The sequence below is a fragment of the Peromyscus leucopus genome, chromosome 1 (genome assembly GCF_004664715.2).
Source record: "Peromyscus leucopus breed LL Stock chromosome 1, UCI_PerLeu_2.1, whole genome shotgun sequence".
NCBI classification, from domain to species: Eukaryota; Metazoa; Chordata; class Mammalia; order Rodentia; family Cricetidae; genus Peromyscus; species Peromyscus leucopus.
In genome coordinates, this window is record NC_051063.1 from 123,279,271 (window position 1) to 123,305,764 (window position 26,494).

A 26,494-nucleotide genomic window follows, 5' to 3' on the forward strand; every position below is an offset into this window, starting at 1 on the left:
TACAGCGCCCCCCTCCAGCAGGAAGTAGTAAGAGATGCTACGCCCAAATTCCCAAATATACCAAGCTGGCTTTAGAGGTGGAATTGGCTCACTCCCCCTCTAAACCCAGACATATTGCTTTAAAAAAAAAAAAATGGTTAAGTGATTCTTGTGTCCCAAATCAGAAGAGCCCTCTGGTGTGGGACAGAGAAAAACCAATATTTTTATTTAAAACAGGTTGATTATAAATGTGATCTCTTTCTAAAAAAGAAAAGGGGATATGATATGGATATATAGGATATGGAGATGATAAGATTAAAGGGTAGATTAATGAACCTACTTTTAAAGAATAACTTGTTTAAAATGTTTTACATTGGTATAGATTTTAGTTTATGTTTAAAATGTTTTACATTGGTATAAATTTTGGTTCATTGATACAAACTTGAAGTTAATTTTGTTATACTCTCTCTATATATGTATATATTTCTATTCTTGTTTGAGGTGTTGTGTTTATATAACTCATTTAAAATTGTAATGGATAATTAAAAAATAGATTAATAATTAGTCATCTATGATAATCATATCTGTAGCCATGTTAGTTAAGTCTTCTAGGTATACATAGATATATTTCAGATAGATAGGTAATCTTCAAACACTTCATAGACCTGGAGAATATGGCATTTAAATAACTTAGAATTCTGTTGACGTGAGACACAATTGCTCCTGGCTGCACCAATTGATCCCGAGAGAATGTTGGGCTTCTAAGACATTTCCATTTGGAAGTTTGTCTTTTTGGCACAAAATGGCCTACTGGGCAAAGAACTGCCCTTGCCTTGATGGCTGACAGTACAAATGCAATGCTCTCCTTTCTGGACAAGCGGGACACAAGGAAAGCGACCACTGTACTCTGCCAAGACAGGGTAAGATGGTCTTTCAGAAATCCTGCTTCTGAAAATGGTCTGTCAGATACTCTAGGCCTGTAGCCAATTTGAATGCACCAACAATGCTGAGAAACATTAGGTGACTGTCCAGGCTGCCAGCTGTCTTGGTCTACTCTTGCAAGATTCCCGAAAGTTGCTTGCATCCATCTACCATTTCTCAGGTACCATTATGTTCCTTCTCAGGTCTTTGATGTGGTTGAAGACTAGATAGTCGTAATTTCCTCAGTTATGATAAAAGATAAGTTAGCTATAAAACCTTAAACTCACAAATATAAGATAGATAGGACATCTTCTTTAATATTGTAACTATAATTCTTGCTCGGTAATTGTTTTGTTATATGTAATTTTACCATGTTAAAGTTAAAACCTTCCTTTTTAAAAAAAAGAAGAAAGGGGAAGTGCTGTGGATATCACTCTATGTAAATAAAACACTGATGGCCAATGACCAGGCAGGAGGTAGGTGGGACAAGGAGAGAGGAGAATTCTGGGAGGCGGAAGGCTGAGGGAGAGACACTGCAGCCACCGAGAGGAGAAGCAGCATGTGAAGACGCCGGGAAGCCACCAGCCACATGGCAAGGTATAGATTTATAGAAATGGGTTAATTTAAGATATAAGAACAGTTAGCAAGAAGCCTGCCACGGCCATACAGTTTATAAGTGATATAAGCGTCTGAGTGATTATTTTATAAATGGATTGTGGGACTGCGGGGCTTGGGGAACCTGGAGAGAAGCCCTCCAGCAACAATACACAGGCTACATAATTTGCCCAAGGTCCCACAAGTATGAAGTGGTAAAACTGGGATTTAAAAACAAGTGATGTGTAACCAAAATGTCCACTATTTCATTCTGTTCTACTCTAGTGTGAAGCCGGCAGCCAGGTGGAGAAGCAATCCAGACCTGTGCATTCCGCCTCACTCCCAGCATGCTACCTCGCTGGCATCTAACGGCACAGGTCGGTTTGCCTGTTGCTGGGCTCCTGTGACTGGCTAGCCGACTTCGGCAGCCTTCGCCGCCACACATGCCATTAACAGTACTGTGGGCAGAGCCACCTTCTAGGGCACTGTACATCTTAAGTACATAGCCATCTGTTCCCTTTAAATGATGCTTAGTGGTCCCTCCCTTCCCTGCTCTTCTAGTCCCCTCCCCCCCACCCCCGTCATGCGTCACGCCTGTCACTTCTATGGGACTCACCCATCTCTTGCTCCCTCATCTGCCATCGCAACAGTTAACTAACAGACAGCCCGTAAGATGCAAAACTCTAGATCTAAATCCAACGAGGCAAAGAGAACACAAGTGTGGCCAAGCCCTGCTGAAGAAAGACATCGCACAAGTTTGCGGAATGGCGCCTCAGTGCACAACCTCCCACAACAGGGCTTCAACTTCCTCTCCGTCCCTGGCACGGCTCCTCAGCTCCTCACACACTCACCAGCACACTCATTAGGAAACAGTGCTGGGAACCTTGGCCCTCCAAAAGAGCTCAGGAGAGCGATTCCTTTAGTCCTCAGCCCAGAAACTGCAGTTCTCCTGAGTTACTCCTAGTTTTCCTATTTGGTGAGGCTATGGGAAGCTCAGAGCCAGATGTGGGAGCAGCCCCAGGCAACCATGCGTGTCCCTAAGGCAGGCATGCATCTTCACATACTGCCCTGGCTCCTGACTTAACTCATCAGTCCACCTTTGTGCTCTCTTGGCCCTGATCCCCTTTCTCTGTCTCTCTACATAGTCTTCAAGTTGCTTCAAATTCTTTTTGAAACCAAGTAAGGTAGGGCAGTCCTACGCTGAGAATGCCACCCCTCTGCTGCTCTCCACATGCTGACAGAAGTGAGTCAGGCTGGACTTGCACGGTTTACATTTGTCACCACAGGTGGATGAGTTGTCTCTGTCCTGTGCCAACAACTTTTGCTTGCGCAAACAAGCTTCTTGAGCAACAGTCCCTAAATACTTACCAGTTTATTTCCAACAGCCTTAATGAACGCCACATAATTCTGTCAGTATCCTTTCAGAAATGTCACGTGGCATTTTTCTCAAGTTAGATGTGCCATAAAATCAACAAATACCACAAACTATTCCAAAGAGGTTAGAACAGGCAATCCAAAATTTTTAAACCTATACTCACCTACAATAAACAATTATAAACCAAATACATTCTGCAATGTATATCTTACCTGCTGAATAAAAAGATAAGCAAGGGCTATCACTTGGGAGGCAGAGGCTGGAGAATCAACTGCAAAGGGCAGCCTGGGCTACCAAGTAAAAGCCTGCTTTAAAAAAAGGGGAAAAAAAAGACAAGCTTCAGAGAAGTTGCTACAACATGACTACATTCCATTCATTTTAGTAAACAGAACTACATATTTGGGCAGAGGATGTAGCTTAATTGGTAGATCACTTGCCTAGCATGCATGAAGCCTTGGGTTGGAGCTCTAGCACCTTACAAGCCAGGTGCCATGGATGGTGGCACATGCCTGTCATGCTAGCACTCAGGGAGATAGACAGGATGACTCCAAGTTTAAGGTCATCCTCAGTGACACACTTAGTTTGAGGTCAGCCTGGGATACATGAGACCTATTAAAAGGAAAAAAAGGATTCTATCATTCAAATCAGAGAGAAATCATTGTGTACATTTTTAAAAGAGGGGAAAAAATAGTATGAAAGGGTGTCATAACCCCACCCGGAATTCCAGGGTTCAGGAAAGTCAAACTAAGAGAACATCAGTTCAAACTCTGCTTGGGCATGCTCTAAAACCATCACAGGAAGGTTAGTATGGACAGGAAGTGGAACTTGGGGGATCCAGGCTCTATCCTTCCCCTCTCCCTGATCTTTTTCCATTGTATAATCTTTGTATAATTCCTGTGTCAGTCAGGAAGCTTGTAAGCAAAGAAAATGAACCTCAAAATATCATGTGATGAAGTGAATTCAACGATTCATGCTAATGCAAAGTCTAGCATTAGATATCAGAACTGGCAAGGTCCAGAGAGACTCCTGCTCTCTGCCTGCAATTCTCTAAGCTGTTCTCTAGGAGTTGCTCTGCCCTCATTGCCAGGGGCTGGATAAGTACATGATGCTAACTACCGACAAGTGTGGCAGAGACTGGCTGCCCCTTCGAACCCAGTCCCCTTCTCCTGGGCACTAGGCAAACTGCACCTCCCAACTTCTGGTGATGCGAGGTGTGTCTGTCCAAGAAAACATGAACAAACTAACATAGACCCCTTCCAGACCTGACACTAGAAAACCTTTCTCCCATGACCCTCCATGTTTTTCCCCATTCTGTGAGTGTCCAGACATGCAGATAGGCTTGAAGTGACCCTGAGACCCATGTGTTAAAGCTGACTGAACCACTGATAGGAGCCATGACTTCTGCATCTACTTAAAAAAGAGGGCCTCACAGATCAAGAACATCTATTTTAAATTTGATGGTACTGATGAACTTCTATGGAGGTTGAGTCTTTTGTGTTTTGTTTGGTCTATCCCAACAGCAAGCCCAAACTGCCAGGTAAGGAAATGAAGACCCATAAAATTGGACAACTTGCTCCAAATTACAGTTAGCAGATTCATTAAACACATCATGCAGTGATAACTGCCACTGGAACACAAAACCAACAGACAGCCACTTTGAAAGTACATGATAAATGAGAAGTAATGACCTGTAATCCTAGATACCCATGACACTGAGACTCGAAAATCACAAGTTCAAGACCTGCCAGGGCTACACAGTGAGATCAAGGACAGCCTGGGCAACTTAGTAAGTTCTCATAATAAAATGGAGGGCTGAGGATACAGTGTCTACCAGGGGAGAGGGAAAAAGATGGGCTAGGGTCCTCCTTAGAAAGAGGTAAGAAAGGTCAAATTGGAACACACACTCTTTTTATGTCAGACCCAGACGGAGTTTTCCCTTGTGTCATTATCCAGTCTTCTCTTACCAAACAGACCAAATGGAAAGTTTCTCCAGCAATGAAACATGCAAACCGCCTCAGAGTCATTATAAGGAATAATGGCCATTACATAGGAAAGTGGGATTCATTCTTAAACTGACAAGCACTGCGACGCCTCAAACCCAGTATAGGGCAACACTGGCCTCTCTGGCCAACATCCTTTCTTCCTCTAAGGTGTGTTCCCATTCCAGCTGCCTACTTTCCAGGAATACTGATGCCAATCATGAAGGCTACCTCCTGGCCACTGAGGGTAGGTACGCCAGGCAGGCTCATCTTGTTTCCTGCCTAGGAATTTTCAGATTGGAATTAATTTTCCATTAATAAAGCTATGAAAGGAGGTCAGACGGCATCACTGCCTGTTGAACATCCAACCCTAGAAAACAAAAGATAATGCTTGTCAGAGGCCAGCATACCCACAGCCTTGCCTCTGTTCAGTTACCTAAGCCAAACTACAGTGGCCCACAAATTCCCTTTCTGGCTTCAGCTAGCATTCAAAAAAATCCTGACCAATTTACAATTGGCCCTCCCTATATCCGCAGGCTCTAAACTTGCAAATTTAAATAACCATGAATAGAAATTATGTGGGGAAATGTGTCTGCACTAAACATGTGCAGACTTCTCTTTCTTGTCATTATTCCCTAGACAAACAACTACTATTTGCATAGCACTTACACTGTATTAGATGTAAGTCATCTAGGAATGATTTGACATTTATGAGGAAATATGCACACAAGGGTCTTAAAAACTCACAGACCTGCTATCTAAGGCCTTAGAACCAATGCCCTTTCATAATGAGGGATGACTGTGGTCCAGAAAAAAGTCTCAAAATAAGACAAAAAAAATATTTGTAATGTCTCACAAAGCTCAAAAAAGCCAAGTAAAAAATACAGACATAGCAAAGTACAGCTGTGATATAATGAGAAATAAACATAGTCCCTGGCTTACAGAACATCTTTTGTTATAATATTTGGTCTTTTGTCCTGTAACAGCTCTGGAGAAGCTCCAGGAAAATAAAGGCAAAGGCAAGAGTTAGGCATGGCAACAAGGAGCTATAATCCCAGTACCTAGGAGGCTGAGGTGGGAAGATCTAAATTAAAGACCAGCCTGGGATAAGAGTATGTGTCCCAGTTTGATACAATTAAAAATGAAAATGAAGGTATAAGAAATGTTGTGATCAAAAAAAAAAAAAAAGAAAAAAGAAAAAAAATAAATGTGATCAAAACGACTCTGAGATACCACCTTATACCTCTCAGAATGGCTACGATCAAAAACACCAGTGACAGTCAATGTTGGAGAGGATGTGGAGCAAAGGGAACACTCCTCCACTGTTGGTGGGAATGTAAACTTGTACAACCACTGTGGAAATCAGTATGGCGGTTTCTCAGAAAATTAGGAATCGAACTACATCAAGACCCAGCCATCCCACTCTTGGGCATATATATACCCAAGGAATGCTGATTCATACCATAAAGATACATGCTCAGCTATGTTCATAGCAGCACTATTTGTAATAGCCAGAACCTGGAAACAACCTAGATGCCCGTCAACAGAAGAATGGATGGAAAAAATGTGGTACATATACACAATGGAGTACTACTCAGCAGAGAAAAACAATGAAAGCATGAAATTTGCAGGCAAATGGATGGAACTAGGAAAAATCATCCTGAGTGAGGTAACCCAAACCCAGAAAGACAGTCATGGTATGTACTCACTCATAAGTGGATTCTAGATATAAAATAAAGAACAATCAGACCACAACCCATACAACCATGGAGGCTATCTATATAGTATGGAGGTCCCTAGGACGACTGTGGCTTATAATAAATTTCGGTTTTACTCAATTATTGGGGAAAAAATAGCCAAACGAATGGAAACACATGAACTATGAACCAAAGGCTGAGGGGCCCCCAGCTGGATCAGGCCCTCTGAATAGGTGAGACAGTTGACTGACTTGATCAGTTTGGGAGGCAACTAGGCAGTGGGACCGAGTCCTGTGCTCATTGCATGAGTTGGCTGTTTGAAACCTGGAGCTTATGCAGGGACACTTGGCTCAGTCTGGGAAGAGGGGACTGGACCTGCCTGGACTGAGTCTACCAGGTTGATCGCAGTCCTCGGGGGAGGCTTTGCCCTGGAGGAGGCAGGAATGGGGGGTGGAAGGGTAAGGGGAGGAGGTGGGAGTGGGGAGAACAGGGGAACCTGTGGCTGATATGTAGAACTGAATGGTATTGTAAAATAAAATAAAAGAAAAAAAATGTTGTGTTATTCATAACAAGCCCCTTTCACCTAAATTTATGTTAGTAAGATAATTTATGAAAAGCCTTAGATAACTGTAAGGGGGGGCTAGTTGCCTGGGGAACCAAACATGTGGCTAAAGAGGACGGGAAGGGAGGGGAGGGGAGGAGGGGAGAAGAAGTGTGGTGGTTAAACAGAAATGGCCCCCACAGGCTCACATATTAAATGCTTAAACATCAGGGAGTGGCACTAATTGAGAATTAGATGTGGTCGTGTTTGAAGAAGTGTGTCACTGGGAATGAGCTTTGAGATTTCAAAAGTTCAAGCCAGGCCCAGTGTCTGGCTCTTCCTGCTGCCTGCGGATCCGGATGTAGAACTCTCAGCTCCTTCTCCAGCACCATGTCTGTCTACATAATGCCATGAAGATAATGGACGGAACCTCTGAAACTGTGAGTGAGCCATACCAATTAACTGTTTCCCTTTAAAAGAGCTGCTATGGTCATGGTGTCTTGTGACAGCAACAGATCACTGACTAAGATAGGAACACAAAATGGGAGAAGAGGGGAGGAGAAGAAACTAAAAGCTGAGTCCATGAAAAATGGCCAGTGATTTAGCCAACTATATGTATGTGACAAAGTCTTAGTAACAATCCAAAAGGATTACCTAGGGGGAGTGGAAAGGAGGTAAGAATGGGGAATGAAGTGCATATGTGAGTGTGATTGGAATATACCACACAAAGGTATAAAAACATCACAATGAAATCATTATTTTATATAATTAATATATGCTAATAAAAATTTAAAAATAAAAAGAATCCAAAAGGATGGGTTCAAGGAGTCTCCAGGTTTTTATTTTCTTTTTTCTTTTACTTTTTAAGTGTTTTTTAAAAATGATTTATTTAACTTTATTTTATGTGCATTGGTATGAAGGTGTCAGATCCCCTGGAACTGAAGTTACATAAAGTTGTGAGCTGCCATGTGGGTGCTGGGAATTGAACCTGGGTCCTCTGGAAGAGCAGCCATCTCTCCAGGCCCGGTATTTTCCTTTTTTAAACTGGCTTTTAAAAAGATAAATTTATCTTTATGTGCACAGGTCTTTTGCCTGCCTGTGTGTCTGTCTGTTCCCCACGTGCATGCCTGGTGCCATCAGAAGCTTCCAGATCCAGGATCCCCTGAACTGGAGCCATAGGCAGTGGTTAGCTACCATGTCAGTGATGGAAATCAACCTCAGGTCCTCTGGAAGAGTAGCCAATGCTCTTAACCACTGAATCGGCTATACAGCCCCTTACTGCATGTGTATTTTTTTGTATGTGTATTTTGGTGGCGGCACACAGGTCGGAGGTCAGAGGTCAACTTTTCTGAGTCAGTTCTCTCCTTCCACGTTTAAATGGGTTCCAGGGATTGAACTCAGGCCATCAGACTTGTGCAGAAGACACTTTACCCATTGAGCCATCTTGAAGCATGGTTCCAAGTTCTTCAAACAGAATATATCCACATGCCAGGAAGGTGGTACACCCTATGTCACTGGGGCAGAAGATGACGTGCCCACGTTGGTTTTTCTGTCATTGTGTCAAAATAGCTGCTGACTCCAAATCAGCCTTGCTGGAAAAAGTCAGGCACAACTCACACGCCACACTTGGAGGCCTGACTTGGGGCCTGGTTGTAGGACAGGTACCGTTATCCTGATCTCTGAGTGTCCACACACTGAAAGAACAGGTTCAATTCAGTGGCCCTGACCAAAGACCACCTCCGCTCCAGGGGTTTGTAACAAAACCAGCTCCATGAACAATGAGCCTGAACCAAATCCATGGATTACCCAGAGATTTGCTAGGAGCCTGAAGCTGTCCTGCACTGCACAAACAGCCTTGGTATCTCAAGGCTAGCATAGTTGTTGGTAATGAAAATTATTTTTTCATTTCCAGGCCAAAACCTCAGCACATCCTTGTTTGTAGTTCCATTATCAGAATATTTAGCAGCACTAACAGAATTATGATACAGCATCTTTCTCCACTGACTTTCTGGTCAGCAGCTGTGTGTCTTCTGTACAAAGACAAAAGACCACCACTAAAGTCGCACATGACAGATCAGAAGGTCTGTCCCCACACTCTCTCTCATACCTGCATTCTAACACAAAATACTATGGCTCCCAAAGAACCACGTGATTTTGTCCATCCTACAGTTAAATAAGCCAAAGCCAGAATTCAAGCCTAAATCCTGACCTCCACCTCCTCTGCCTTCTTCAAGCAACCTGTAACAACAGTATGCTCAGATTTCTGGAAACACAGTGCAGAATCGGGGCAGAGGAGAGGAGAGACAAACCTGTCCTCTCCGGAGTTTGTTATGTTATCATCTTCACACTGCTAGACGTGGCGGGGGGGGGGGGGGCGGACACACGACGACGACACCTAGGACAGCATTCAGCCCACAGTAAACATTAGGGGGGAATGTATGCTGAATGATTAAGATAATAAGAAATTTACTATGTAAAAATTTATGAAACCAGAGGTGAAATGAAGAGAGGAAGCCTATAACAGAGTTCAAGTGCTTTTTAATTCTTTGTCTCCAAAAACTAGAGACTGCTGGTTTTCACCGCTGCTGAAAATGACTATATGCTACTCACTCGGTCAGCTATCGACGCCTACATAAAGGTCTTTAAGTCTGTGAGAATCCTGCTAGAGCACAAGATCTGCCTTCCACACGCCCAATCAAAACTTTACTCTAGCTCAGCTTATCTGGACCTTTTGGCTTTTCAAGACCTTGTTTCTTTTTTTTTTTAATTTATTTATTTCTATTTTATGTGCATTGGTGTTTTGCCTACATGTATGTCTATGTGAGGATGTTGGATCCCCCGGAACTGGAATTACAGACAGGTGTGAGCTGCCATGTGGGTGCTGGGAATGGAACCTGGGTCCTCTGGAAGAACAGCCAGTGCTGAGCCATCTCTCCAGGCCCCCAAGACCCTGTTTCTTAACACCAGAATATCAAAAGACATAGCACAAGAGCTTAGATAAGAAAAAGCAATAAAACTGCCATTTTATTGAAAAATGTTAAGGCAATTTAAAAAAACTAGCCAAACAGTCTATGAATGATTACATGATAACATAATCTTCATTGTTTGCCAACTCCAATTCTCTATATATGAAGTACAAACTAAAAAAAGTAGGTATATGTACAGGTCTTTAAAAAAAAACTTTTTTTTTTCCAGAAAAGTAGAGTTGAAAATATTGAAGGTTAGGAGTCTTGGGGATTCTGTTCCTTCATTGTTTCTGACACATGTCAGCCACTCCACAGCAGCGCAGTGTGAAAAGCTGTGTGAGGTGGGCATGCAGACAGTCTGAGGCCTCTGTATCTCAGGGAACTGACCAGTGCGGCTTAGTGCAGAGAGCTTGTCTCACGCACATGACATACTATCCCCAATCCCTAATACAGCTGGAAAGGAAATTGTTAAAAAGAAACAAGAGCGTTTCCCACAGACACAAAGCACCAAGGGGCACAGGACAGACTGTTAACAGGACGAGGTTCTCACCCTGGCTCCCCGTTACACGCAGTATGATTCTGGACATGCTGTTTAAATGTCTTACAGTTTCAGTTTCCTCTCAAGTGTGGTCAAGTCAAAGGTTCTAGTAAGGAAAAATTTTCTTCTGGGCAGTGGTGGCGCACGCCTTTACTCCCAGCACTTGGGAGGTAGAGGGACTCAGATCTCTGTGAGTTCAAGGCCAGCCTGCTCTACAGAGGAGTTCCAGGACAGCCAAGGCTACACTGAGAAACCCTGTCTTGAAAACACAAACAAAAAAGAAAATAAATTTGTTATAAAAAATAAAATAATTCAATAAAATAACTCATCTGAGCCACGTTTACAAATACAGTTTTTAAACACAATGTAATGTTTTTCATTAGACTGTACCAAAATATATTAAAATTTGACTTCAGAGAATTGATTTTTTTAATTAAGATAGATTCAAACTTTTAAGAATAAATCCAAGAAAAGGACCACAGAAGTGAAAAGACTTATGATAAGTCATCCATGGCAGCATTAGTAACTTAAGTTATACTTTGGGGGGAAAAAACTTAATGATACAGGAAACAGTTGCAATACATTGCTAAGTTTTAAAGTCAAGACATAAAGCCATGCATAAGTATTTACATTTAGTTTACATTTAGGTCTGGTGATGTAACTAGTGGTAGAGTGCTTAAAGCCTCCTAGCACCAAAACAACAACATTATTGCCATGAAAAACGTCTACGCACACATAGGAAAAAGGTATTACTAATATGAATATTATTATGTAATATAGACACACAAACAAATAAATGTAAAAAAAAGAAAGAAAAAAGCTATATGTAGAAAAGGAACTGAGTTAAAGAAACCTCATTTAGCTGAGCATTTAATCCCAGCACTCAGGAGGCAGAGGCAGGCGGATTTCTGTGAGTTCGAGGCCAGCCTGGGCTATAGAGAGAGTCCCAGGACAGGCTCCAAAGCTACACGGAGAAACCTTGTCTTGAAAAAACAAAACAAACAAACAAAAAAAACCAAACAAACAAAAAAAGAAACGTCATTTATGAACTCTAATCAGAATTATTTTAGGTAATAATTATCAATTCCTTCTTAAAGAAAAGGGAAACGCCGAGACTGGTGGTGAGCATTCATACAGTGTCAAATGCCACTGTGACAAAATACTTGAAATAAACAACTCATAAGGTGGAAAGATTTATTTTGGCTTATGGTTTGAAAGGTTTCTATTCATGGCCAGTTGGCACTCCTGCTTCTAGGTTAGGGAGAAGGCAGTACATCGGGCAGCCAGGAGGCGGAGAGAGAGGAGGGCCGAGGCCCCAGCATCTCCTGCAAGGGCATGCCCTCCATGCCCTACCTTTCTCCTACTAAGTCCTTGTCTCCTGAAGGTTCCATCCCTTCCCAACAGCTCCAGAGATCACAAGTCTTTAATGTGTGTCTTTAGGTCAGTCATCCAGACCGTAACGGGGCAAGGCTCAACAGCAAAGAGACAGAGCAGTCATCCTGCCCCAGTCAACCTGAGCGTCTGTGACGGCGGCTCCATCAGACTTCGTCTTCGGATACAATTCATGAATCACCAACAATACAGTCTAAAAATATTTAACTTGAACTTATTTTAGAGACAACTTCTGATTTATAAGAAATGCAGAAGTGTGTACGGGACTAAAAAGATGAGTCAGGGTTAGCAGAGCTTGCTGTGCAACTATGAGGTTCTGAATTCAGATTCCAGCACCTACTACTACAAGCTAGAGTGGTCTCACATGTGCCTGTAACCCAGCACTGCGGGGGACAGGGATAGGAGGATTGATTGCTGGGACTTGCTGGTTGCCAGCCCGGCTAAAAATCACAAACCCAGGTTCAGGGAGAGACCTTACCTTGATGGAATAACTCAGAAAGTGATCAGAGAACACCTGACACTTTCCTCTGGCTTCAGCTCACAGACTTGTATATATACCATACACTCTAAAAAAAGAATTACAGAAAGTAGAATGAGAGAGAATTGATAGCTCAGGGAAGCAAGTTTGGGCATGACTGGTAGGGTCTCCTTAAGAAGAGTATGTGTATGTTCCAGATTTTAAAAAAAGTAAATGATCATAAGCAGATGCAATGCAGGACATTTATGAAATTATAAAGGAAATTAGTAAAGTATATAATGTAGGCAGTAAATACTATTTTTATAAATTAATGAAATGGAAATGTGCAGATTATCAGATGAAAAAAAACTACACTGCCAAATAATATGTATTTATTTAAAGGGCGGTACCTTTAAAAATTAAGGAGAGTTACCATATGATCCAGCAATTCCATTTATGAGTATATATCCGAAAGAATTGAAAGAAAGGACTCAAATAGACATTTGTATATTCATATTCCTATCAACATTATTCAAATTGTCAAAAGATAAAGGCAATCAAAGTGTTCATCAATGGATAAATAATGTGCTAACACATACAATAGAGTATTATTCAACCTTAAAAAGGAAATAATTTCTGATATATACTATAAGAGAAATGAGCCTTGAGAACATTATGCTAAGTGAAATAAGCCAGTCCCAAAAAGACAAAATCTGTATCTGTATCTGTAGTCAAATAAATAGAGACAGAAAGTAAAATGGAGTTTTCCAGGGCAGAGAGGAGACTTAGCAGTTATTTTGGATGTGTGGCATTTCAGTTTTACAAGATGGAAAAGTCCCAGAGTTGGCTGGTGTCAACAGCTGCACGACTCTGTCAATGTACTTAACACTAGGAACTGTATACCTAAAGCTATTAAAATCATAAACTTGTTCATCGTCATTTTTAAAAAGATTTTATTTTTAATTATGTGTGTATCTGTGTGAGCATTGTGCAGGGGTAGAGATGTATAAGGAGGTCAGAATTCCCTGGGATCTGATGATCCTCTAGAGCTGGAGTTACAGGTGGTTGTGAGCCTTCCTGGGTTGGGCGCTAGGAACAGAACCTGGGTTCTTTACACAAGCAGTGTGTGCTTTGAGACATCTCTCCAGCCCCTAACTAGTTTTTAAGTGTAAGCAGAGTGTGGCTCAGTGGCAGAGTACTCACTTAGAGCACACAAGGCCCTAGGTCCCATCTCTAGCATAAGTGAACTACAGTCATGTGCTGTATGATCAATTTCACTGAAAAATGAATATACATACTAACATGTTGTAGCAAATAATTTCAAGACAGTGAAAACTACACTGTAACATCTGCCTATTTTCTAGAATGCATAAACATTGCTTCCGTAATAAAAGAGAACACAGAACCTACAGTCTAGTACTTGGGTGCAGTTTAAGTGCTTTTGCAACTTAAATGATCCTTGTTATTGTGTATATTTTTCAAGCTCCCTGCAATAAACAGAATTTATACGAGAAAAAGCAGAAGTGTACTTTTATAAAATGAACAAAGTGGCAAAAGCCAAGAACGGCTTTTATGGAAAACAAAGGCTTCCTTCCCTGAGCTCTCTGCACTGACACCTGCCCTGTGCTGATATAGTGAACCTGCTCCTGTAACTGGTCATCACCAAGCTGGACAAGTCATTCGATCTCTTTTAATATCTGCTTCTTTCAACCTTAAACATGGGAAATAAAATCCCTCCATTCTACTCCACAGGGGCCTAGAGAACATCACATGAGGTGACGTGCAGAAATAGCATTGGCAGCCATAGAGCACTGGACAAATCGTGGCATGCTATCATCGTCCCTCTAAGCTGGTAAACCCCAACCTCTGAGTCACCCTCCACTTCCTTTCCCTTCATCCCCCAAATCCAATCTGTCCTTAGCCTACTAGATGTTTCTTTGTTCATCCCCTCCACTCCCAAACCACTATGCAAATGTCAGTTACCCCCGACGGCATCTTATTCCTGGGCAACAGGACCTGGACAGCGCCCGCCTCTCACTTTTCCCTCACCCACCACTGAAATTCCTGCCTGAAACAATCTTTGTGAAATATATTTATCACTTAACACCCTTCTGGAAATGAAAAGGCCTTTGGAGCTCTATGAGGTTTATAAAATGGACTTCAAACTCCTTATCCTGATTTTCAGGCTTTCCCCCTCTTATCCTCTATACAGTATCCAGGAGTTCCTCAAAGACTGACAGAAATCCCCTGCCTCTGCCTCCTGAGTGTTGGGATCAAAGGCATGCGCCACCACCACTGACTTAATTTCCTCCAAGTCTGCCCATTTTTCAACTGGAAGAACCATATATATTTTGAATACTGATCCTTTATTGATATTATACATTGCAAATATCTGAGTCAGAGGCACAGCTTTTCATTCTCTTTTGATAAGATCTGTATTTTTTAACTTAGTTGAGTTTTATCAACTTTTCCTTTATCATAAATACCTTACGGAACTTGCCTACTGAGACCTGAAGACAGACAGACAGACAGACAGACAGACAGACACACACACACACACACACACACACACACACACACACACACACACACACACACACGGTGGCTAACAACTGCCTGTTAACTCCAGTTCCAGGAGATCTAACACCTTCTTCTGGCATCTACAGTCAGTGCATGTACATGGTGCACAGATATATATGCTGGCAAAACACCTACACACAAAAAATGAAAATAAAAATAAACCTTTTTTTAAAAAAAAGGAATGTATGTCTTAAAGAAAGGTGTCCTTTGAGCTGGCGACATAGCTCAGAAACTAAGAGTGAGTACTGTCCTTACAAGGACCCAAGTTCGGTTCCCATCATTTATGTCAGATGGCTCACAATGGCCTATAAACAATAAGTCCAGAGGCGCCAATGCCTCTGGCCACCTCTGATACCTGCACTCAGGTGCACACAGACAGACACACACACATACATGTAATTAAAACAACTTTTTTTTTTCCCCCTGAAACAGGGTCTCATTATGTAGCACTGGCTGACCTGGAACTCACAGAGATATGCCTACCTCTGCCTCCAAAGTGCTAGAATAAAAGGTGTGTATCACCACTTCCAGCCTAAATAAATCTTGAAAGAGAGGGAGGGAGGGGGAGAAGGGGGAGAGGGAGGATTCATCTGCCTCTGTGGCTCAGTGGGTACAAGCTCTCTCTTGCTGCCAAGCCTGACTACATGAGTTTAGTCCCTGAGAGCCCTGTGGTGGAAGAACATCAGTGACCATGCGCTGTCTCCTGACCTTTACATGCATAGCATGTGAACAAGCAAAGCAAGTTTTAAAATACGTCAAAAAGAAAAACAGAAAGGTACCTGTCCTAGCTTGCTCACCAGCACTGACCGAGGGGAAAAATGAAAATGGTCAATCCTTACATGCTACAATAAAACACTTTTACAGACATTTAAGTAATCTCACCATAAGTCAGGCATTCTAGTCTCCTTTTGTTTGTTTGTTTTTCTTTTATCTGTGTGTGAGAGGAATTGCTGGAGTTTGAACCCAGGCCCCACCACATGCTAGACAATTGCTTTACCACTGAGCCATGGAGCCACATCCCCGTCCCTCTCTAGTCTCCTACAGCTGAGAAGACACAAGATCAGGATGTGCCAGTTCTAGCACCAATCCTGGATGAAGTGGATGTCAGCCACGTTCTAGCCCCTCCTCCTTCCCACATCACCTCACTGGGGAGCTGCCATCAACTCCAAACACCTAAGGACGGCATGGGGGTGGCTTGGGGTACCCACTAGCAGTGGGAAAGGAGCTGAGGCAGTCATTAGGACCGGAAAGAGAGGGACAGCTGGTGAGCTCAGCCAACAAGAGGGTATGTTTCCAAGCCATACAGAGAAAAAGCACTGGCGAGTCCCGCACCCGAGTCCTCTGAAGTCACACCACAGTTCAGGGAAATCGGCGACATCCTTCCTGTCGGTGTGGATGGACAGACTACATTTCATGCTTGTAGCTGAGAAACAGCAGCATAAAACTTGTCAAAACAGTGCTCTAACATGATATTCCACCACTGCCTCCCAACGGAGCAGAACAAAAGCAGAGCAGAAGGAGGGGACCCAGAAACACTTCTCAGCTTAAACATGGCCAAGCTGGAGACAATAGTTTACTAATAACCTGGCAGGTTAATCCCTGGCTCAAAGGTGTTTCGGCTTTTTGTTAAAACACGTGCAACACACCCTAACCATTTTTGTTAACTTTAAATGAGATGAGACAGACCTAGGGAATGTGAACAAAAAGCCCTACCAGACTCAAAGCTGGGGTTAGTTATCCGAGTACTTTAGAGTGGGCCCAGCATGTAGGATCTGTCACGAAACTAGGACACAGTCCTCGTCCTCCAGCAGCCGAAACTCCAGGCAAGGGCCCCACGAAGCCATCTAGGCCTTTAAAGTGCAAGCCCTGCCAGGGGCTCAAGAAAGCCTTTGGTTGGACCTGGAGTGACTCTGGGAGGATGCCTACATGCAAGCCTGGGGGAGAAGCACACCAGGCAGAGGGCAAAGGTCACACACAGCTCCTGGAGAGCCTCGCTAAGGAAGGCAGTCTGTAGCCTGAGGAGGGGGAAGGAACGAGTCCCTAGGGATTCTTTAGTTGGTTTCACACAGCACAGACTGGAGAATGGATAGCTCATTTTGTAGATAACTGGGAGGACTGAACTGACGACAACTTCCACACACAGGAACTTAAAGCAGGGCATACCCGCGTCTTCATCATAGGAATACAACTTCAGGACACCCCATTAAAACTCAGGTGACTGGGGCTGGAGAGATGGCTCAGTGCTCAAGTGCACTGGCTGCCCTTCCAGAGGACCCAGGTTCAGTTCCCAGCACCCAGATCAGTGGCTCACAACTCTTGTGCAGCTCTAGTTCCAGGGGATCCAACATCTCTGGCCTCCCTGGGCACTGCATGAGACAGTGCATAGACATACACTCAGGCACATAAAATAAATAAGTGAGGGGGCTGGAAAGATGGTTCAGTGGTTAAGAGCACTGCCTGCTCTCCCAGAGGACCCAGGTTCAATTCCCAGCACCCACGGCAGCTCCTAACTGTAACTCCAGTTCCAGGGGATCTGACATTTTCACACTAATGCACATAAATTTTTAAAGAATAAAAAAATAAGAATTCATTTATAGCCTACTGCAGTGGTTCTCAACCTTCCCAATGCTGTGACCCTTTACTACAGTGTGTTTTCTTGACCCCAAACCAATACAATTATTTTTGTTGCTACTTCACAGCTCTAATTTTGCTATTTTTATGAGTCATAATGTAAATACCAATGGTTTCCAATGGTCTTAGGTGACCCCTGTGACAGGGGTGTTCAACCCCCAGAGGGGTTACGACCCACAGGCTGAGAACCACTGGCCTTTTGGAAGGCCAGTCCCTGGGAGGAGGAATGCAATGGGCAGTTAGTTAAGAGAGCAACAGTCTGGAGGTTGAGAGCCAGGAGTAATGTGTTCTGACTCCAGCTTGATTATATGGCCCTGGGTGAGTCTCAAACCACTGGTGCCTTCACTGCAAACGAGAAAATGACGTCAGCCATCTCCCAAGGTTGCAAAGATTAGAGGCGATACCATCTGTAACACATGTAGTACAAGTACAGTTGACGAAGCAGACAACATCCAAGAGATGGCAAGGGTTACTACCAGAGACAGTCTGCATCCCAGAACAAGCCCACTGCTTTCTATTACCTCACCACTGAGAAACCACAGCCTTGGGCCAGACTGGGGCTTACTCCGATCCTAACGCCTCCTTTAACTGTACTTTTCGTTTTAACTTTCTGAAATAATCTGTGCTTTAAAGCATTTTATGTTATACTGAGATGTCATCCTCACATCACGAACCTCCCCCTGCTGAAGAACTCAATCTAAATGAGCAAGCCACGTAGGCAGAACCAGTGTCCCCAAATCACTTCAAAAGGGACCATGGGCCCCGTCAGAAACTTCACTTCAGTATGGAAAAGATCAAGATTGACCCAGGACAGGTGATGGAATCCTGACATAATATCATTCTTAAGAATCACGGTTAAATTTATGGGGATAATGACAGAAGTATTGTGTTTATACATACACACATTACAGTTGCTTCGTGTGTATATATTTTAGAGTAAAGCTTGTTTCCTGATCTTAATTTGCATGTGTTTATGCTTGCCTAAATTAAAGCAATTCTCTCTTCATGTGTTATCTGATTTTGTTCTCTGCCAAGTTACTGAGTGTTTCTGAGAGTGGGAAATATTTTTGAAATATTATGATACAGGCAATTATCAATGCAAAGCATTTTATGTATATAACAAGATTTCAAGAAAATATTTTTTAATTCTTCACAGCTAAGCCTGGCAAAAGACTCTATATATGGGAAGTCATAAGAACACAGTAGTGCAAACTCACCAACCCGCCCTCCTGAGATAAACTGTACCATACCACAAGAGGAGCACAAAGTTAGATCTTGTTTTCTCAACTACACCTGCAGAGAGAAACTGTCAGTAAATCTCAGTGGAGAAACACAATCAGGTGACACACCAAGAGAACACTGCTTAATTTAACAAACATAAATGTGATTGATTTTTTTTATAAATTAACATCAGACAACCAATTTTATTCTAATGTAGATGATAATTACTCTATAACTAAGAAGTCAGTTTATTTTGGTTGACAAAAATGGCTAGTTTGGCCAGATCTCTGGAGAAAGGGGGCTGGTAGGAAGATCAAGGAGGAAGACTGGAAGAGGGAGAGGAAGACAGTGAACGGTCAGAGAAAAGCAAAAGGAGAAAAAGAGAATTCCAGGAGCAAGGCGGAAATAGACCCAACTGGAGCATCGAGGACCCTGAGGGAGTTCTGATGGGAACACTAACACTCGGTCGGAGTGAGTGTGCAGCTGTGGACTGCCCACCAGGCTGTACTAACCCTCACAACGTTATAAAACACCAACGTGAAGCAGAAGTGGTGATGATGCACCTTTAATGCCAGCACTCAGCAGGCACAGGCAGGAGGAGCTCTGAGTTCAAGGCCAGTCTAGGACAGCCAGAGCTCACAAAACCAACAAAACAATAACCACAAACAACAAGGCTCACTAGGATGTATATATCTTACCCCACCCCAACCCCCGGGTACAGCTCTCTGGGGAGCAACAACCAGAGACTCCCACAAAAGCAATCTGAACTTCACAGCCTCCAATCTAGTGGAAACTCGTCTGTGTCTCCTTTCTATGACAGGGGAGATCGTCCTTGCCCAGCCTGTTTCACACAATCCTACAGTCCAACAACTGTTCATGGGAGCTCTACTGTGGACCAGGCCTAAGCGAGACAGCAAAAAGAGGCATGTCTGCCCACCTCACAAAGCTGATGAGGATGGCTGAGAGCAGAGGGCACCAATCATCAGCAGTCCACTGGGGGTTTGTGAATAAATCTCTATCACTTCTTTCCCCACACATGTTTCAAGGGTACCTCAAGTCCCCACTAAGGAAAAGGGAAACAGAATCAATCTAAAACCTGACAAGACAATATTGAAATGTTACAGTTAAAGCTTACACTGATTAAAAATAAAAGTGTAAGTGTTCAAGCTGAACACAGAGCTCATTATCTGTAACCAGGCTATATAACTCCTGGATAAACACACAGCCAGAGTATTTTCAGTTATACTTAAATAGGTTCATACACTCACCTCCCAATGTATTAGCAGATCCTAAAGTACCTTTGGAATCATTAAGAACTAAATCATATTTGTTGACTTCTACTGTTAGGTACATTCCTTGTACTTTGAATACTACAATCTCATGGCAGGAATCAGAGCCTATCATGGCTTTTCTAAGACAAAACCCTAAGAAAGGGGCTGGACAATCAACGAGGTCTAGGAAATGCAACTCTAAACACCCTTTGGAAGATCACAAGGTATTTTAAAAGTTGACTCTGACAAGTCCTGCATTTAAAAAAGAAGAAAACCACACTTGGCTGAAACCAGTTTCAGGGGCATGCACCTACAGTACACCAGAAGGTGGGAAGCTGAGGCAGCAGGACCCCAAGTTCCAGGCCACTGTGGGTGCCACCCCAACACACTATGGGAAGGGAAAGAGAGCAGGGACAGAAGAGAGGCGAGGAGGGAGGCAGGAACTCTGCTGAACTTACTGAGTTCCTCAAACTGATTGGATCCCAGAACACTTCATTTGTGTGATACTCGTCAACAGTCCACAGACTGCTGCATGGAATTACATGAAGTCTATCACAGTGTAAACCATACACTGTTCAATCCGAAATGTATTTAATCAGTCCTTCAGCAACGCTGAGGAACTATTTAATGTATGCTACGGGAACATAAAACTTTCTCCACTGAATTTCTTGTTTAAATTCACTCACATATACCTGAATCTGCATTTTAAAGAATGAATACATGCACAAACACACGTATGTGTGCAAGTTTGTGCCCATGTGCCTGCACACCTGCATGCCTGCATGTGGAGGCCAGAGGGCCACCTCTATGGCTGATTTTTTGAGACAAGGTCTCTGGCTGAACCCGGAGCTGACCCATGGCTAGGCCGCCCGTCTCCAGCCCACTCCAGCCGCAGCACTAGGTTAAGGTGAATGCCCAGCTTCTGTGTGGTGCTGGGCACCTGAGCATGGCGGGTCTGCGTTCTCGCCTGACTGCACTCTACTTCTAATCTATCTCCAAGCTCCCAGCTCCAGGAATATTTTTAATGAACTAGCACAGGCTCTTAAGATATTAATAAAGAAGTAAGTCACTTATAATTTGATCTTGCCAAAGCTTTTCCTCTCTAACGTATATTTTTCAATTTCCAGAGTGCATTTACATCTTAATTTTAAGAAAAAACAATACTGAACTAAAGAAAGGCTGTAATTACTTCTGCTCTATTACCTGATATGCCTTAAACTAACTATCGGTAACTGAGATGTGGAATCAGCATGGACAACCCAGGGATAAAAACATGGGTGGAGCTTTCATTTCTATTGGCTGTGCTACTGGAATCTGGAATCTGTCTCCTCCTCTGTACATGTTCATTTTAGGCCTATCTTAAATGTTTTATAGACACAAACTGCAGTGATCGAAGTATCAGTGAGTTAAGAATGAAAAAAAACAAACTCAACAGTTATTTAGCACCTATTGTATGCATGCCAGGAGGCTAACCACTCTAAGGATGAACTCGCTTGCCTAGGCCATAACCCAGGCAAAGGTCTGTCAGCACACAATACTTGGAACAGGAACTCTGAAGTCCAGAACACAGAGGATGGCAGACGAGCAAACTGCTGTACAGGAGAGGGTCACGAGATGCCTAATAGACATTTTAAGACGACCAGGCCACCACAAAAAGGCCTGTATGAAGTAAGGTGTCTCACTGAAAGGATGATGTTGGAATTTAATACTGGCTAATGAAATAACCCAGTGTTAGATCCAGACAGAAACTGACAGCGGTTAAGGCCACCTCATTGTATCTCATCTCCAGTGTCTGGTCTGTAAGTCTGCGGGGCTTCATATAGAAGTTCCTCATCAAACGCAGCTGGCCTAACAGTCTAAACTCTTTTAGCTGTCACAGGTTTCTTTAAAGACACTACAGGGGAAAGAATTCAACTCCTGATAATCAGAATAAGGTTGAATTTTCCCTCCGAGTCCAGGTAGGGCGGGGCAATCCCTCCAGTATGGAAAGCTGAGCAAGATCTTCCCTTTCATACAGAAAAAGTACCATAATGATAGCTGAAAATTTAAGACAGGCAAATCAACTACATCCTTCAAATGGGGGAGGTTCGGCCCCCACTCGGTAAGCAAGAATCATCATTTCAAAACCTGCTAGTAACTTACATTCAAACACGGCAGCCAAGCACACTCAGAGTTTGTCTACCTTAATGAAGCACCAGCCAGGGTGTGAGATGTCACTCTAAAATCCCAAATGTAAATGGAAAGCTGCTGCTGCTGCTGCTGCTGTGTGCCTTGGTGAACTTTTATCTTTCCTTGGGAAAACCTTAGCCCTCGAAACTTTTGATAAGAGCTGAGGCAAAAGGCGCTGGGAAGACACGCAATGAAAAACAAACAAACAACAAATACCCTGAGTCAACAGCCTCCATCAAAGATTAACTTCGCCCCGCTGAATCCTTCAAAGCTCACGTCTCCAGGAGTATTTTCTAATCACATAGGCTTTAAATACCACACGTATGCTAATAAACCTGAACTTGAGATAACATGTGCAGTGAAGCCAAACCGATGTTCCAGGTTACATTTCAACAGTCCCGAAGAAGTGGAAAAGTGAAACTGCGTGTGCCATTTGGGACAGGGGTTGGGATAGACTAGGCAGGGTGTGTGTTGGGGGGTCGCATCCAAGACCCTTCCCAGAGCCGACAGCCCTCCCCTTTCGACCCCGGGAACCGCAAGAGCCAAGTGCACCCTGGTTTACCGTTTCGGGGACATCCAGACTATCTCGGGGGTCCCTCACCCGGGTCCCCGACCCGCCGCGCTGGGAAGAAACGGACTCTAGGCGTCCGACCTGGCCAGGGAACGAACGGACACCACCCCGGCTCGGGCAGAGTCGCGTCCCAGCCCCGTTAAAGCCTGGGTCCCCGACAGCCCGCAGGGCGGGCGGCTGGCGTCGGTCAACGGCCGCCGGGAGGGCCCCGGCGGCGACCCCGCGTTTGCCAACCTCCCGGCGCTGCTCACCTTCGAGGCACCGCCGTTGCGAGGCTGAGGCTCCACGAGCCGGACGCGGCCGGAGCCGGACGCGGTCGACCGTCGTCGCTGTCTAGACCGGGGCGGCGCGGGGCCCGGGGCGCCCTCGTCCTCGACGCTGTGGTTCGCCGCTCGGTTGTCGGAACTGTGGATGCTCGGGGAGCAGCCCATGCTGGCGGCGGCGGCGGCGGCGGCGGCGGGGACACGCTGGCGGGCAGCAGCGATCCGGTCAGCAAACGGCCCGCCCGGCGCCTCGGGGCCGCCGCGGGCGCCGTGTCATCGCGGCCTGAACTGGCGGGCGGGCGAGCGGGCGGGCGGGCGGCGGCGAGCGCGGGTCTCGCGTCAGGAAGCGCGGCCACCTCTTTTATCGCGCTGCGGGCGCGGCGGCGGCGGCGGCGGCGGCGGCCGAGGGGAGGGGGCGCTGGGGCGGGAGGCGCGCGGCGGACGCCCCTCCGAACATGCCCTTCCTGAGGCGGGAGCCGCCGCCGTCTCCCTCACATCGCCGCGCGCGCCGCGGCCACCGCGCTTCCGGGGAATGTCGGGGGAGGAGATTGGCGCTCTCGCCACCGGGAGCCGCGAGCCCGCGCCGCCTTCGCACCGCCGCCCTCGCCCCGTCCGACTCTCGAGGAACCGGCGCTCGCGCGGCGCCGGCGCCCGCTGCTCCTCGGCTCCCCGGGTGGGCGGGCGGGCGGCCGGGAAGCGCCCCCTAGTCGGGCGACCGTTGGGAAGCCTAGCCCTCCGGCCCTGCACCCCGAGCTACGGGACGGGAGGCACGCGGAACCGGCGCGCCGGCGGGGAGCGAGCGCCTCTCGGCTCCACTCGGGCCGCGCCGTCGAGAAGCGCCCGGGCGGCTGCGCGAGCCAGCGGGGAGGTGTTGCGCGGCCGAGCCCTCCCGCTCCGGGCTCCGGACCGCGTCTTGCGGCCGACGCGCCGCGCCCAGCCCCCAGCGGTGACCTCCAGCGGCTGCTGGCGTCAATGCAAAGCAGCTGGGGCGCCCGCCGCCCGCTCCCGGTACCGCCCGGCCCAGAGCATGCGCGGGCCGCGACCGCAGGGGCGCCCAGCCAGCGTGCCCCGAGAGAGGAAGGGACTGGCTCAATGATACCCAGCGAGACTGCTTCGGGGGGCCACCATCTGATCACTGTCACATCACTGTGTTTGAGACCGGGAGCTATGTCATCCGGGAAGAGGCCGGTTGGAAGGACTTCATGCCGAAGTGGTCACAAGTCCACGGGGGCACCACACTCCAGGTCCCAGACGTTATTAACCGGGACAGCGGGTTGCTCCAAGACCTGGCACGTCACGCCTCTGGGTGCACCCGGATCGGTGCGACTTGCGAGGCTTCTGAAGCTACAGTTGCTGGAAGGCCGGTCCTCTTAACCCAAGGACAGTTCCAGGTTCAACAGTCCCAAGAATCAGAAGCCAGGGAAGGAAGGGGTGTGCGCCCTTCCAGCAGGGATCAGGCCTGTGAGGACCCCGGTTGTCAGCACTGTCGCCCTCACGTGCCGACAGCCTAACTGGGTGACTCCGGATGAGTCTCTTAGCCTCTATGTGGCTGAAGCTGAAGGGCGACGCCCCTGGGTGTGCATCTGGGACCCGGAGCCAGCCACTTCGGGGACCCTCCCGTCCTTCCTTGCTCTCCAGGTCCACCGGGACCCCGGCGGGGATGGAGTTTCCTTTCCTCAGTCCACACCTTTCCTACCCGCACCCGGGAGCGACCCTGAAAAGTCCAGGCTCCCGCCCGCCCGCGGGCTGGCTACTGTTAAGACCCGGAGATATGCTCCGGGCTGAAGTCCCTACTGTCACGCCGAGAAGGACACAGGTGCTTGATTTCTGTAGCAGCTCCGACGTCCTTGAGCATCGATCTTCCGGAGCAAAGGAGGGTACAGGGAGGCTTTGGGAACGGATAAGGCTGGAGCCGCTCTGGCCACGGGCACGTGGCTCCTTGGTCAAGTTAAAGCGCGCTGTCCTGTAAAAGTATCACTGGCTCGGTGGAGGTGTCTTGAAAAACAGGAAAGAATAATATCACCCGTTATTCCACCCAAATTGTAGTGTTTTCGACTAGCAATCTTAGAGGGTAGTTTTTACAGCTGGCATCTGGATCCCTGGAGAAAATGCCTTTAGCCGCAGATGTGCACACAAGTCTGAGGCTCTTCTCCCCGCCCACCCGAAGTCTGGCCTTGAGGACTTCATACTGACCTTGCTTGTGAAGCTCCAGGAAACCCCAGCCCGCCTAGCCCTCCCCGCACAGGCTGGCTCTCGGCGTCCCTGCTTTGTCTTGGGGATCCTTGAGCTTTATGTCAATAACAGGGTGGGGCTGAGGAAAGGGGGCTCCTCTGGAGACCAAAGGCTTCTGGTACCTTCCCCTTCCCCCTCCGCCATCCTGAGTTGGTTATTTACTGTCTGTGATCTCAAAACTGACCTCCCGCCCTGCAATTTAGGGACCCGCAGATTTGGAAACCTGAGGCTAAGAAAGACACTCAGGCAGATTGGAGCCATCTGTTTACTTGTGGAGCAGAAGGATCCCACTTTTCCTGGTCTTAAGACCTTAGCCTGGGTCACAGTGTTGGAGCTGTGGTGAGTAATCCATCCCATCCCTCCTCTGGCTAGAATCTGCACCTGCAGGTCTTTGAACACAACCTGTGAAACAGGAGGTGAAACCCCAGGCCTCAAGGACTGTGACTGTAAAAGGGGTCGTGCTGGCAGATGTACGCCCCCCCAGTATGTCTCCCGGGACTTTCAGAGCTGGATTGGGCTGGAGAGATGGCTCAGTGATGACCAGCCATACTGCTCATACAGAGAACTTAAGTTTAATTCCCAGCTCCCATGTCAGGTGCCTGTAACTCCAGCTCCAGGGGTCTGACCACCCCCTCTTCGCCCTGCACTCATACACACGGACCCACATGCAATACTTGCAAAATAAAGTTTAAAGGATCCCACCAGTGCTGGGAGTAGTGGCCTGTGCCCATTATCTGGGAAACTGAGGCAGAAGGGTTACCATGAGTTTGAGGCTGGCCGGATCTGTGTGGCAAGTCCCTGTATACAATTTTTTTTAAAAGAAGGAGGAGGGCTGCAGAGATGGTTCACTAGTTAAAAGCACTTGCTGCTCTTGCAGAGGACGTGGATTTGGTTCCTGACGACCCCATGGTGGCTCATAACCGTCTGGAGCTCTGTGTACAGGTGACTGGATACCCCCTTCTGACCTCCAGAGGCACCTGGCATGCTTGTACACATACGTACATATATGCAGGCAGGACACGCACATTTTTTTTTAAAAAAAAATCTGAAAAATAAAAAATTTAAAAAGAATCCAAGAGTCTCAGGGAACTTCTGAACCGAGTCCTACAGAGAGTGG

At 45.9% G+C, this 26,494-nt stretch overlaps 2 protein-coding genes across 2 annotated transcripts in view; one reads left to right on the plus strand and one right to left on the minus strand.

The window, feature by feature from the left end:
* Pde8a (phosphodiesterase 8A) overlaps positions 1-23,409 on the minus strand; it is a 138,353-nt gene extending 114,944 nt beyond the window's left edge. Inside the window, exon 1 of the mRNA XM_028873782.2 lies at positions 23,134-23,409. Coding sequence (XP_028729615.1) covers positions 23,134-23,313 — 180 coding nt within the window. The 5' untranslated portion in view covers positions 23,314-23,409. The remainder of the gene's footprint in view (positions 1-23,133) is intronic.
* On the plus strand, positions 23,281-26,448 carry LOC119086423 (translation initiation factor IF-2-like). The gene is made up of 2 exons (XM_037197895.1): positions 23,281-25,716; positions 26,255-26,448. Exon 1 carries the CDS (start codon positions 23,294-23,296, stop codon positions 24,239-24,241), a length of 948 nt encoding a protein of 315 aa, XP_037053790.1. The 5' UTR covers positions 23,281-23,293; the 3' UTR covers positions 24,242-25,716; positions 26,255-26,448.
* Positions 26,449-26,494: the final 46 nt, after the last annotated feature.

Excerpts from the sequence above, each read along its gene's own strand:
- LOC119086423 (XM_037197895.1), top strand. The coding sequence starts at position 23,294 with ATGCTCGGGGAGCAGCCCATGCTGGCGGCGGCGGCGGCGGCGGCGGCG.